The 12,848-nt window shown below is 42.2% G+C and overlaps 1 protein-coding gene across 2 annotated transcripts in view; it reads right to left on the reverse strand.

Moving 5' to 3' along the window:
• Positions 1-12,848, reverse strand: part of SIK2 (salt inducible kinase 2) — a 79,294-nt gene that overhangs the window by 12,101 nt on the left and 54,345 nt on the right. For both annotated transcript variants that reach the window (XM_035140266.3, XM_088657858.1), the window contains exons 7-9: positions 8,677-8,897; positions 6,914-7,066; positions 4,802-4,966 (exon numbers count right to left, since the gene is read on the reverse strand). In XM_035140266.3, the coding sequence (XP_034996157.1) occupies positions 4,802-4,966; positions 6,914-7,066; positions 8,677-8,897 (539 nt within the window). The remainder of the gene's footprint in view (positions 1-4,801; positions 4,967-6,913; positions 7,067-8,676; positions 8,898-12,848) is intronic.

Here is a 12,848-nt window from a genome sequence, read left to right on the forward strand (position 1 = left end):
CCTCTAAAAAGGAACCTGTGCTGGGAAGAGCATGCGAGACAGGCACCTCCCCCCCCCCTTAAAAATATGAAGGGTGGCCTCTGCCTTCATCTGGATTAAGAGTTGCCAGCCTGTACATGTGGAGACATGTCTGGGGGAAAGCTCCTTGCACTGCTGTCATCAGACCAGGGAACGAAGCCAAGATACACCAGCCCCATGGTGATGACTGCAACAAATACGGTAAACCGTGTCAAGCCCTGCTTGCTAGATTGGATTGACAATCAAGCACAGAAGAAAAACAGGTTCAGGACAGCACCTCCTGTATAAGCAGGTCTTAGTATTTTAAGAAGCACAGCTGCAAAATGAGAGTGTGAGCTTGCATGTTTCCCTGCTCCTAAGAGGCAATGATTTCTCTTAAGCCCTATAGCTGCTAACTCAGCAACGGAGCTGTGTTATGCTGGGCAGGCTGTTTCCTGGAACACCAAGCCAGCAACAAAAGTTTTGCGGCTGGCACCACGCTACCACCCGCATCACAACAAGAATCAAGTTATCAGTTAACAGCCGGGCTGGTTAAGCAGCAGCCAAAGGCATAGACAACTTAATTCAGTCAGCAGACACAGGACAAACAATTCAGCGGAACTAAGTGCCAGTGTTAAGACAGGTTTCCTAGATTTTACTGTTCAGGTTGCTTGGAGCAAGTAAAAAAACGCAACCTTAATAGCTGTTATAAGAGAAATCTCCTGGATTAAAGAGGGTGGGGTCCCACAATATGCCTGAATGCTTTTGCCACTCCAAACTGTACATGGGATTAGACTAGAGTTTGCCAAGAATCAGGGTACTGTATAGTAACAGCCCTGTTCCCATTTATCCAGCCTTATCAGAGGCAGAAAGCTACACTACACCTCACTAAAACTAACTGCTTACAGATCTCTTGATCCATGTATTTAGAAATGGTGATAAGGTTGAAGCACTCTAAATATCACATCCGAGGAGAATCATTTTGGTGTCAGGCATGCAGATTAGAAAGGGTATTCCGGTGTCGATCTTTCTGGTCCCAATGGAAGACTATGGACTGCCAGATCACCTTAGGCAAGGCCCTCTGAAAGAGAGGTAACTGACCCCAAGATGCATTTTTGGGGGGTGGGGGGGTGGGGTTACTTCTGATCCCTGCTCTTCTTATTTTAGCACTGCAGCATGAAGCTAGCTGTGTGGGAAGCAGCCACATTCATAAGCTGTCATATAAAAAGCACAGACACGTATTTATGAATGATGAAAGAAACTGAGCTAATAATTATAAGCCTCCTTTGTGTCATCTGGTGGTACAGGACGACACTGGGCTAGACAGGCCAAGTACATGCTGCTCTTATATATAGAAATCTCCCATCCTGGCAAGCCCTAAATCAATGGTGTAATTTGAATCTGGTGGCATAAAACACACCAATATTAATGAGGCAATGACTGTGCAAGAACAGAACGAGTCATTACGTAGGTATACACACACAAACCACAGAAACTTGTTTCTGGCCTATTTTGTGCCCTTGTCATCACAAGGGCTCCAGAATATTTTTTTTTCTCCTGCCAGCTCACATCCATTCTGGTTATTTCCCACTTCCCTTCAAGACCCATCACCACAGACCTCTCAGCTTGATGTGTGAATGTGCAAAGCTCACTGGAGCAACTGTACCTTTGCACAACTGTGGATCTGTCACGTCTGATTAGTCAGGTTTAGTGGCAGCCTGTTAGCGGCAGAGGAGCAGGAAGTTTATGCAAGTTTTCTTGTATTAACGACAGGAGCTAAAATCTAAAGGGACTGCAGCTCAACTAGTGATTCTCCGGAGCAGATTGTGAATTTCTACTTACAAAGTGGGAGAATTAAAAAAAACAACCAAAGGCTTTAGAGACAGAAGGTCTCTAATATTTTTTTGACAACTTGAAGGTCCCAGCAAGCTTGTTACTGCTCATGAAGTGAACTAAAAGCAAACATTAATAACACCATTTCAATTAAAGCATCTTGCTGCCTGCCAAGTTCCCAATATCTCATAATGTAAACAGGCAGGAAAACTGCAATTACAACTGAAAATTAACATGGAAATTCTCAGCTCAAAGGAAATTTGGGGGAGGGGGACTCATTTTGCAACTGCAGTCAAGCATACCTGAAAGTTTACATAACAAAGTCTAAGGCTGGCTGCAAATAAGCAGCCTCAACACTCTGAGTGTAAACTAAAACCCATCCAGGAGGGTCCTTGTCAGCATAAACAGCAACGAGCCTTGCAGCACCTTAAAGACTAACAGATTTCGCTTATGCCATAATAAATCTGTTAGCCCTAACAGTGCCACAAGCCTCTTGGTTGTGTATGCTGCAACACAGCTACCCCGCTGGAAACTATTCAGCATAAGGCTTCATATCTGCAAGGACTGAGGAAGCCTCTATGTGACAAGCACTGGTTAATTTCTACTAAAAAACAAGGCTGACTGGGTATCAGATGCTGTAACCAAAACAGCATGGCAAGCTCCCTCCTGGCCCAGCTTAATATTATCATCTCACTGTGCGTAAAAGGGACAGCTGTCCACTCGGGATAGGAAGTAGTAGCCAGTGAGAACCGGTGCTGCAGCTGCCCTGAAGTCAGCTGAGATGTGGCATTTTTACCCTTCCTGAACACACAGCCAGCTGCTTCAGGCACCCTGTTTATCTTGTGGCATAGGAAACCACACCACTGTGACACGCAGGGGGCTTTTTGCACTGTCCACCCTAGGAAAAGGCCTGCAGGTATCCCACACTTCCTGCTGCTGTGAAGTAGCCAATAAGCCTAGTTCACACAGGCCTCTATTAACTGCCCACTTCTGATAAGTGGAGACACCTCTAGTGGGAAACCAGTGAGGAGGACACCCACACAACTGCCATCAATAAATGGGGATCCTTCATGTACCACCACAAGCAGACTGTGAAAGGCAAAAGCAAGCACAGCCCCCCCCCAAAAAAACTCCCTCCAAAACACAAAAACCAAAAGCTGACTTTTTGCTTTGAAATTTTCTAGGAAGATTTCTTCAAAGCACCTCATGGGATCAATTAACACCACATAAACAGAAAATAATAAAACATATAAACACTACTAAACCTAACAGGACGTGTAGTCAAAACCTTTAAATACCACTAAAGTATTCACAATATTAGTTGCTATATTCTGCATGAGTTTAAGTGCCTAAACTATCTCTCCTACAAATGCATTTAAAAGGACATAGAATGCTGGTCAACTAAAGGCCTGGTTGCAGAGGAACGTTTTCGCCAGGCGCCTAAAGGTGTATAATGAAGGGACCAGACGAACCTTCCTGGGGAGAGTATTCCATAAATGAGGAGCCACTGCAGAAAAGGCCCATTCTCTTTTTTTAAAAAAACCCATTTTTTTTTAAAAAAAGTTATTTATACTTATACATCATATAAACAATCATTGAATAAAATGAATAAATTATACAAAAACAGAAGATACAAAAACAAAATTACAAGGATGTAAACATAATAACATAAACTACAATCAAAAATATAAAACATTATATTCTCCTAAAAAATGAAAAATAAGAATGATAAATAATACCAAAAAGAAGATACCAGGCAGGCAGCTTTGTAGTAGATCCTAAAATCTGGCATTCAAAACCCTCCTCTGTCTTTGGTTTCTGTTAAAAATTTAAATTTAATTCTAGGGTTTTTTGCCCTGCCAAATGTATTTCACCAAATACCTGTGCCATTCAGGTAAAACAATTTAAGCCATTAAGAACTGGAATTGATTGAAAAAGGAACAGCATTTTTGGTAAAACCTACCATCTTGATTGAAGAAATTCTTCCCCACAACCTGAGTTTTAATTTACTCCAGATTTCTAAGTCTTTCTTAATTTTGTTCTATACCTTAACATAATTGTCTTTGTATAAATTAATGTTTTTCATGGTTATCCAAATTCCTAAATACTTTGCTCTGTTGGTGATTTTAAGTTCTGTTTCTAACTTTACTTTTTCTTGTATATCTAATTTTTTTCCCCAAGAGTTTAGTTTTTTCTTTATTAATTTTAAATCCTGGTAATTGTCCAAATTCCTTTGTTTTTTCCAATATTGCTACAATACTCTCTAGAGGGTTTTCTGTTGTAATTATTAGATCGTCTGCGAAGGATCTTACCTTAGAGGCCCTGTATCCCAATTTTATCCCTTCTATTCTTAGGGTCTTCTCTTATTGCTTTCAAATATACTTCCAGTATATAAAGAAGAGAGGAGAAAGAGGGCAGCCCTGTCTTGTTCCCTTAGAGATACTAAAAGCTTCTGATGTTTCACCATTTATAATTAGTCTGGCCTTTTGGGAATTATAAATCACTTTTATACCACTACATATTTTCTCGCCTAAACTAATCATTTCCAAAGTTTTTTGCATGAATACCCATGAAACCTTATCAAATGCTTTCTCCATATCCACCAAGATCAGAGCTGCAGAAAAGGCCCATTCTTGTGTTGCCACCTTGACACCTCTCGTGGTGGAGGCACACAATGAGAGGCCTCAGGTGATAGGCCTCACTGGCACATGGTCCCTAGAAGGATGCCTACAAGGGGATTTGGCCCTTGGGCTGAAAAAGATTCCCCAGCCCTGATATAAGCCTCTCAGTCTTTTATAGACGCTTGCTGTGCCAACAAACAGCTCACTATTAAGCTCCTTAATGCTTAGATAAGTTGCTTCAGCATTCCCCGGCTCAGCTGTGAATCTAACTCCTCCTCCAACCACTGATCGTGGACAATTCCAAAATACTAGGAGACTTAAATATGGCATGTGAAAATTGCAGAGCTCACCTTTGGCGTGTCAATTCTCTCTTCCTCCATGAAAGCCGATTCTGCCTGGCAGGCGGAAGGGGGAAAAGAGAAAGCTTCAGCAGTGGAAGTTGGTGGGAGGCCAGGAGACCTTAGCAGCCTGACATTCTGGGGACGCAGGTTGACGGGAGCTATGGAAGCCTGGGCCTACAAAGAGTAAGAGAAAAAAGAACAGTTTGTTAGAAGGCATGCAAAGAAAACAGAAATGAAACCAGGAAGTATCGGACGTGGGATGGAGCACAACAACAACCCCCTGAGAATAATAGAAGTGGTGGGATCTCAACCTGTGAGGCAAAACAAGCCTAATATTGGCGAGGAAAGGAGAATGACCAATACACAAGACTGAACTGCTCACACCAAATGTTTCCCAGAGAAGAACGAAGAAGGGAAGTGCTGGTCCTGCGTTTTAGAGCCAGAATGCTTTTAGTAAGACCTTCTTGCCCTGCCTAGAGCTACAGAAGGTTCTGCACTTCAGAATGTGCATGCATAGTCAAATTGTGGGACTGTGAGGAGGCCATAAGGAAGAATGAGGGCTTCTCCAAGGGCTAAAAGCTAGATTGTGCCTTCACTGTTATTTTAAGCGTGTGCTGGTTTAATGCTCACTTTATTGGCGTCATGCTGATTAAATGAAGAGTCAGAGGACGTGAGATGCCTGCCAGCAAGGGGATTGCCACATCCACAACATTAACCGTTAGTGTACATTAAACATCTCAAACTGCCAATGCTAACCACAACATACTTGGTTTCTATACATTTAAACACAAAACAAAACAAAACATGGGAGTTTGCAAAATAAGAGAATGTTTGGGGATCTGTTGGGAACTTCAAACTACCGCCATTTATCATATTTTACAGAGGACAAACTTCAAAATACATATTTGTGTGTGTGTGTATGTGAGTGAGTGAGTGAGTGAGTGAGTGAGTGAGTGAAAGAAGCTCTGATGCCACCCAATATTTTGCTCCTTAAATGTCTGAGTGACATTCAGCTGCAATCTTATCAGGGCTTCTGAAGTCAAGGCAGAGCCTGCAGGAACATTGTGATAAAAGTTCCGCAGTGCAGTCAACTTGTTTCACCAATGAGTTTTGAAAGCAATTTAACGGCTTGACTGCTTTCCAGACCACCAGCTGGTTTGTGAGCTTGTTAATGTGGACCAGTGCTTGGCCTGTGGCTTCAAGATCTAATATTGCCTGTGACTTGCTGGTCAGGGGAATCACAACACCTGCCCAAAGCTGAGCATTGACATGGGGAAAGCCATCAGCTAAATAACACCAAATGAATACTACGTGCTCAGATTCACATACAGTGGTACCTCTACTTACGAATAACTCTACTTACGAATGGAGCTCCGTCCGCCATCTTGGATGCGGTTTAGATAGGATTTTTTCTACTTACGAATTTTTTCTCCCAATGCATTCCTATGGGATTCGACTTACAAATTTTTTCTACTTACAAATGTGCGTTTGGAACGCATTAAATTCATAAGTAGAGGTACCACTGTACATCAGTCATGCTTAGAATGATCCTGTAAGGAAGGATAGCACCGCCATTCCCACATTGCAGATTATGGAGAAGGTTGGTTGGGTGAGGCTGAGAGTGTTATTGGCCAGCCTAAGGTTACTGAGTTCACAGCATAGGCAAGATTTGAATGGGAGACTTTCTGGTTTGTGCTCTTAGCCTAAATACCAGCGCTCATAACAGAGGAATGAAACACAACACTTTCTTGCCTGTCTCAAATTTTGGTGCATCTTATCAGCTTCAGGCAAAATCACCAAAGAAAATAACTGCCTAGGTCCCCCTCTTACTGATTTTCCTATTGCTGCAACAAACTGAACCACTTTCTAGAAGTGGACAGTGGTGATTGACTTCACACCCTTCTTAAAAAAGAACCACAGTCATAGCAGGCTTCCATGATATGCAGGCCCTTTATATATTCAACCAGGTTCCAGGTCTAAAAATACAGGTCGCTGGTGTGTGTGTGTGTGTGTGTGTGTGTGTGTGTGTGTGTGTGTGTCTGTCTGGGTAGGAAGAAGAGCTCTGTGACTGAACACTGACTGGCTTGTGTGGTAACAACTGTGCCTAGAACAGGGAGTTACCTTGGCGACTGTTTGCTCAGCAATGGTGCTCGGTCGTCGCTGGCGGGAATCGAGCCGCTGCTCCACGGGGAAGCTACTGCGATGTGACTTGAGCCTCTCTATGAGCAAGTAATAGATAGCAGCAAAGTGGTTGTAGCTCTTGTCCTGCAAGGACTGAGAAGAGAACAGGCACCCAAAGGTTAAATCAGGACGAATAATATCTTTCACCTTTCTCCAGTGCGTGAGAGACTGCCACAGCTATATGCGTACAGAGAGGTGTGGTGTTCCACTGAACCACATTTCCTTGGGAGGAGCGCGAGTCTCTCTTTTTCTTTCCCCAGAGTCTAACTGGGCTGCATGTTGGGGACTGGGAGGGAGTTTTCATCTAGTTGAGATAAGCTGGCAAAGAAGGGAGGGGAGATGCCTGCTGTGTGTTGCTCAGCAGTTGATGGGACTGCATACATATGTTTTCCATAAGCACATCCTATAGTGCCATTTGGGCGGCTGGGTGGTGGAACAAGATGCGTTTTAATAATAATAATAATAATAATTTATTATTTATACCCCGCCCATCTGGCTGGGTTTCCGCAGCCACTCTGGGCAGCTTCCAACAGAAAAATAAAACACAATAATCTATTTTAATCCCTTCTAGCTCCAAATTGTGTTTCCAGCCCAAATGACAATGCTAATTGGGCCCTGAGACCCCATATTGGCTTTAGTGCAGCTTTACAAAAGTGTCGGTTGCACAAATGAACTGTCAGCAAAGCGTGTCTCTGTGCCTGTTTATTAACCCTTAAAAAACAAACACAAAACCGTACCACCTAGCCCAGGGATGGAGAACATTGTGGCCCTCCAGATACTGCTGGACTACAGTTCCCATTGCCCCTGACCACTGGCCCTGCTTGATGGGAAACAAGGCTCCCTAACAGAGGCTATTCCACATTTTGAGCCACATTGGGAAATGGAGTCCTGAGGAAAGAGGCTCAAGGCTTCATTGCCCCCTGCTCTCCCTCCTGCCAACTTTCTGGCAGGAAGCATTAATACTGCAGACTCCACACTGGCTAAAAATATCAACCATTTTGAAGGAAGTTATCACACAGACTCCTCAGGGAGCTTTTCAGCATTTATTTCTGGTAAGAGGCTTGATTTGGAATCCTAGCCGAGACACCAAAAATAAAGACAACTGGCTGCTTTTCTAAAGGGTTTTTTTTTTTACTTTGTCAGATCTCACATTTTAGAAGCTTAAAGCAAAGTGAGGTCCGTTTTCTGTTTTGCTCCCCTTGTTATCCTCAAATTTCCCAAAATTTGGCCTGTAAATATATAATGAAAAATAGGCACATGTGAACATTTTCACCACTCTAGGCTGTAAAAGACAGGAAGGCTTGGCAGGGAAAGTTTAAGAAAATAAAACATTATCTCTAGAAAAATATGAATTATATTTCTCATTTTTTAAAAAAGAAGGGGCTACAATATTCCACAGGACAATCAAAGCCGAGTGTACCTTGCCAAAATCAGCTGTGTTCCTTTCCTGATGGTTTGAGATGTGCATGCTAGAATATACCCATTAAACTCCACCAGGTGGTTTCCCACTCCTCACTCCCTCTGCCCTGCAAATTGATTTCCCAAAGGCATTAGTGTCATTTAGTCTCTTGCACCATTATGTTACTAGTTTGACCTTCCCACAAAAGCTCCATCAAAGGTGAAAAACATGGAAGATACCAGACAGACCTGTAAAGTAGGGACTGTAAATGAGCTTCCACCCAAACAACAAAAGACTGTGTTACCTCAATGGTTTTTTGTTGGTCTATTCCCAAGCTGTGCATCAGCCGCAGAACTTGTTCATTGTACTCTCCAATTGATGGCTCATTCTCTTGTCCTTGGGGATAGAGAATAGGTCTCTGAACAGGAACCTCTACCAGCATCCACTTGTGCTCTTTGATCTGAGCAATTGTCAGCCTCTTGGATGGATCCAGGACCAGCATCCTCCGGATAAGATGCTCACACTCTACATGGACAGAGAAGGGGTGAAAAGTTCAGACTGATACAGCTAGTATGGGATCTAGTTAAGAGGCTACCCTATCTGCATTGTTAGCCTGTGTCAATGTGAGTTGGGTGACTATTAGCAATAGGAAACTACTTAATTCAGATGCCAAATACTACTGCTAAAAATAAAAATAATCTTGAAAGAGGTCTTTAATTTGTATAAAGAACAAAACCCATTTCTCCTCCAGGTGAGCAATTAGAGGAAACAGCACAATTATTTCTAACTGCAGGCACAATAAAAGGAATAATAGTAATTCTTCATACCCATGGGACCAACTGAAATGCACAAAAGGACTACATGTGCATTAACCAATGAAGTTTCAGAACAGAAAAAAACCGCTTTTTTATTTTAAGTTCCACATTCCAAGTATGTGTTCTTGCAGTTCTGGCTTGCTTGTTGCAGTGCCTATTACAGTTGCAAGAAATCATTGCCCCCTGCCCCAGCTGTTATGGAAATTGTGGAAAGGAGCACCATCATGGCATCATACCGCAATATTTTATTTTAAACATTTTTGTACTGCAGGCCACCAATGCAGTTAAAAAGAAAATTAAATACCCACAAACCAGTTGAAACAATAGCAGAATTAAAAACGAGAGTATTAAAAACCAAGATGAGTTGAAGGAAAACCTACGGTCTCCAATTAAAAACCAAGCTGTATGTCTCTGCCAACTGTCTAAAGTCCAGGCACTTTGACCTCCTGAAGGATGGGATTCCATAACTGGGGTGGTTGCAATAGAAAAAGTCCTGTCCTGCAACCCCACTAACTGAATACTGAATCCCTTTTTGGTAGCAGGACATTCGACAGAGTATAGGAAGATGAGCTCAACGAATGGAGAGGTACGTAAGGAAAAGAGGCGGTCCTTCAGATATCCTGGTCCTGGTCCTGTTAAGAGCTTTAGACCTAATCACTTGTATCTTGAACTAGGCCTGGAAACAAATTAGAAGGCTGTACAATTTACCTAAGACCAGTGTAATATGATCTTTTTAAAATGAACACTAGAATGGCTATTGCATTTTGTGCCAGCTGTAATTTCTGAGCATCGTTCAAATGTCCAACAAGCTCCCCACGTAGAGCATGTTCCGCTAATCTAATCAGGTGAGCAAAGACATGCATCACTATGGCAAGTTCTGCCTTTTCACAGCTCGCACTGACTGCAGCCACAGCTGAGAAAAAGCACTACTGAACATTGCAGTCACCTGTGCATCCAATGAGCAACATTGGAACCAGGGTACTCCCAAACTGCAAGCTGATCCTTCAGAGGAAGTCAAATGCCATATATGTTGTTTTCCACAAGGCATCTCATTGTTATATGACATTTGATGTTCTGTTTTATCTCATTCATGTTTTTTGCCACCCATCCTATCAACCACCCCATGTTTAATGATGAATTTGGATGACTGGGAATGACATGGAAGCTGTATGTTCACTTGGCACAAGGAGTGGCACTGACCTAGGGTCTTGGCCACACAGTTAAGCCCGACATTTACTGCTTCCCAGGATTTCTGAGTGACAGTGGAGGGCTGGAGAAGCTGTGCTTAATTAACTAACTGAGTGGTCAGAAACGACAGAAGGCTGCCTACTTGGGGAGTCCTACAACACCAGCTGGTAAGCATTTAAGCAGTGGCTGTGTCGTTAGGTTCTCCAAAGTTATATCCCTTGGATACCTGATAATGCCATGTCTACACCTACACATCCAAAAGGGCTGTTACTGCACTAAGATTTTATTTCTGCGTTCACAGTACACTAATATATAACAAAGTTAACACTGACATGGTGGAGGTTGTAGAACGAGTAGACCATGTAGGGGACTAGGATGCTCCCAAATGGAAGTTTATTGAGCTATCATTGCTGCTCACGTTCAAGAGTTTTTGCATTGTTTAAACAATGTCTTCCTCATCAAAATGTCACCTTTGTACAGTACTCCCCATGTAACCCAGATTTCCTCTTAAATAAAAACAACCCATTATACCCGCTGGTATAGAAGCTCCTTTGAGCATTTTTCTGACAGGGGGTGACTGGTTTGTATGGTGATGTTCCTGGCTGTGGCTCCTACCACTGCAGCCCTATTTCTGTTTGCTCTTCACCTGAGCAAAACCTAGCCATTTTGTTTCCAGCAGCCCAAATAACACAACTGCGCCTGCTTCCACTAATAGCTGCATGTGTAGTTGCATCGAAATTTCACCAGCTATTCTTTCAAGGTCTTGATGCATGTAGAAGATTACCTTGGAGACTAATCACAGTCCCCAACAGGACTTCTTTCTATTTTTAACCCGTCATGTGCAAGACCACTTTGCCAGAATTGCAGTATAATCTGTCTTGCACAAGACGTCTATATGAATCTTTTTTTAAAGCCACCAAATGGCAACAGGTCCCCTCCCACAAAGCAGAAGTATCCAATTTGTCCATAATGAAACATGACAACTAGAGGCTCGCTCTTGCACACCTCCTTTGGAGTAAAAGCATTTAAGATCTGTACGCAAATGTACAGAAATACCTGTCCATGCCCAAAAGGGGAAGAGGTAGTGAAGGTCAGGGGAGAAGTGACTGAGGGGGTTAGAAAACATAGCACAGAAACATTCCATCAAGAGCTGCCCGGTTGTGTACGCAGGAAACAGTGGAATGCCTATGAAAAGGCTAAAACTAAAAAATAGTGTGTGGATGGCCATGTACTAATCACACACACAGTAAAATCAGATCTGAACAATCTATTGACAACATTAAGCCCCTATCTGGAATCCCCCTTGAGGTTTGACACCAACACTAAGCGCCTGAAACAAAGATTCTGATAAGGAGGCAGATTTTGGTATTTTTCAGAAACAAAATAAGAAGAGACCTCCACACTTTGCAGCTCAAGATGAGCAGAAGCACAGATAAATGATGAAGAAATGGCAAACATGAAGTGAGGAGAGGGAGAAATGTCAGAAGGGAAACATAACAAAGTGTTGATCACATTGCTTTGGTAGTGCAAACAGGAGTTTCTCATGCAAAGAAGGGTTGTTGTTTTTTAATCCACAGTACTGGAAAGACTACTAGGGATTAAAATTAAGCACACAACGGACATGCAAATAAACTCCACTTCAAGTGAGTTAGACAGGTCCATTTATCCTTGCTTAGCATCACAACATCCTAGCTGCATTCCATGTCATATCAAGCAGCTATCATATACCAACCTAGAAGACTTAGCAGTGGCTAGAGCACTGCTGCTCTAGGATGCTGCTCTGCTCAATGCTGAAATCATGGGACAAACATCCTAATAGCCTATTAAACACACATTACAGCTGGTGATGCGGCCATCCAACAGCGTTGTCTTACATACTGATGTTTAGGCATCATCAGGTTATCATGTATGGTTGCATCACTGAGCAATTGAATAACAACTTCCCCATGTGCAAGCAGCTGTATTATGTACTATTATTGTATACTCAAAGCTGGTTTTCAGGCAAATTAGCCCATAGTAACTGTGAAGTTAGAAATAATTTGCTGTTTTAGTCTAAAGCTCTGCTCTTTTTTTGCCAGAGGACTGAAATGAATTTTTCTTCAGGACTTCTATAACCTCCATCACCTGCAGAATACAGGCAATCCTTGCTTTGCACGGTGGTTATGTTCTTAACTCTCTTTTTAAATATTTTATTGGATTTTTACAATTTATATTCAATCAAACAACACAATATAACATTTGTCATATAAAAGGGGGGGGGGAACCCTTCCCATGACTTCCCTCAACTTCCCCTTCTGGTTCTTGAAATATTTACTACTTCTGCTTAAATATTATCTTATTTTTATAATCTTATACCTTAATACTCTTATTTTCTTATCAGTTTTATACGAAATTTTCCTTCATGTTTACATGTTACAGTCAATTTCATTCCATGTTATCCTTACTTAACCCTTGATCTTATTTTCTGACTTGA

This window comes from Zootoca vivipara, chromosome 14 (genome assembly GCF_965207765.1).
Source record: "Zootoca vivipara chromosome 14, rZooViv2.hap1.1, whole genome shotgun sequence".
In the NCBI taxonomy this organism is placed as follows: domain Eukaryota; kingdom Metazoa; phylum Chordata; class Lepidosauria; order Squamata; family Lacertidae; genus Zootoca; species Zootoca vivipara.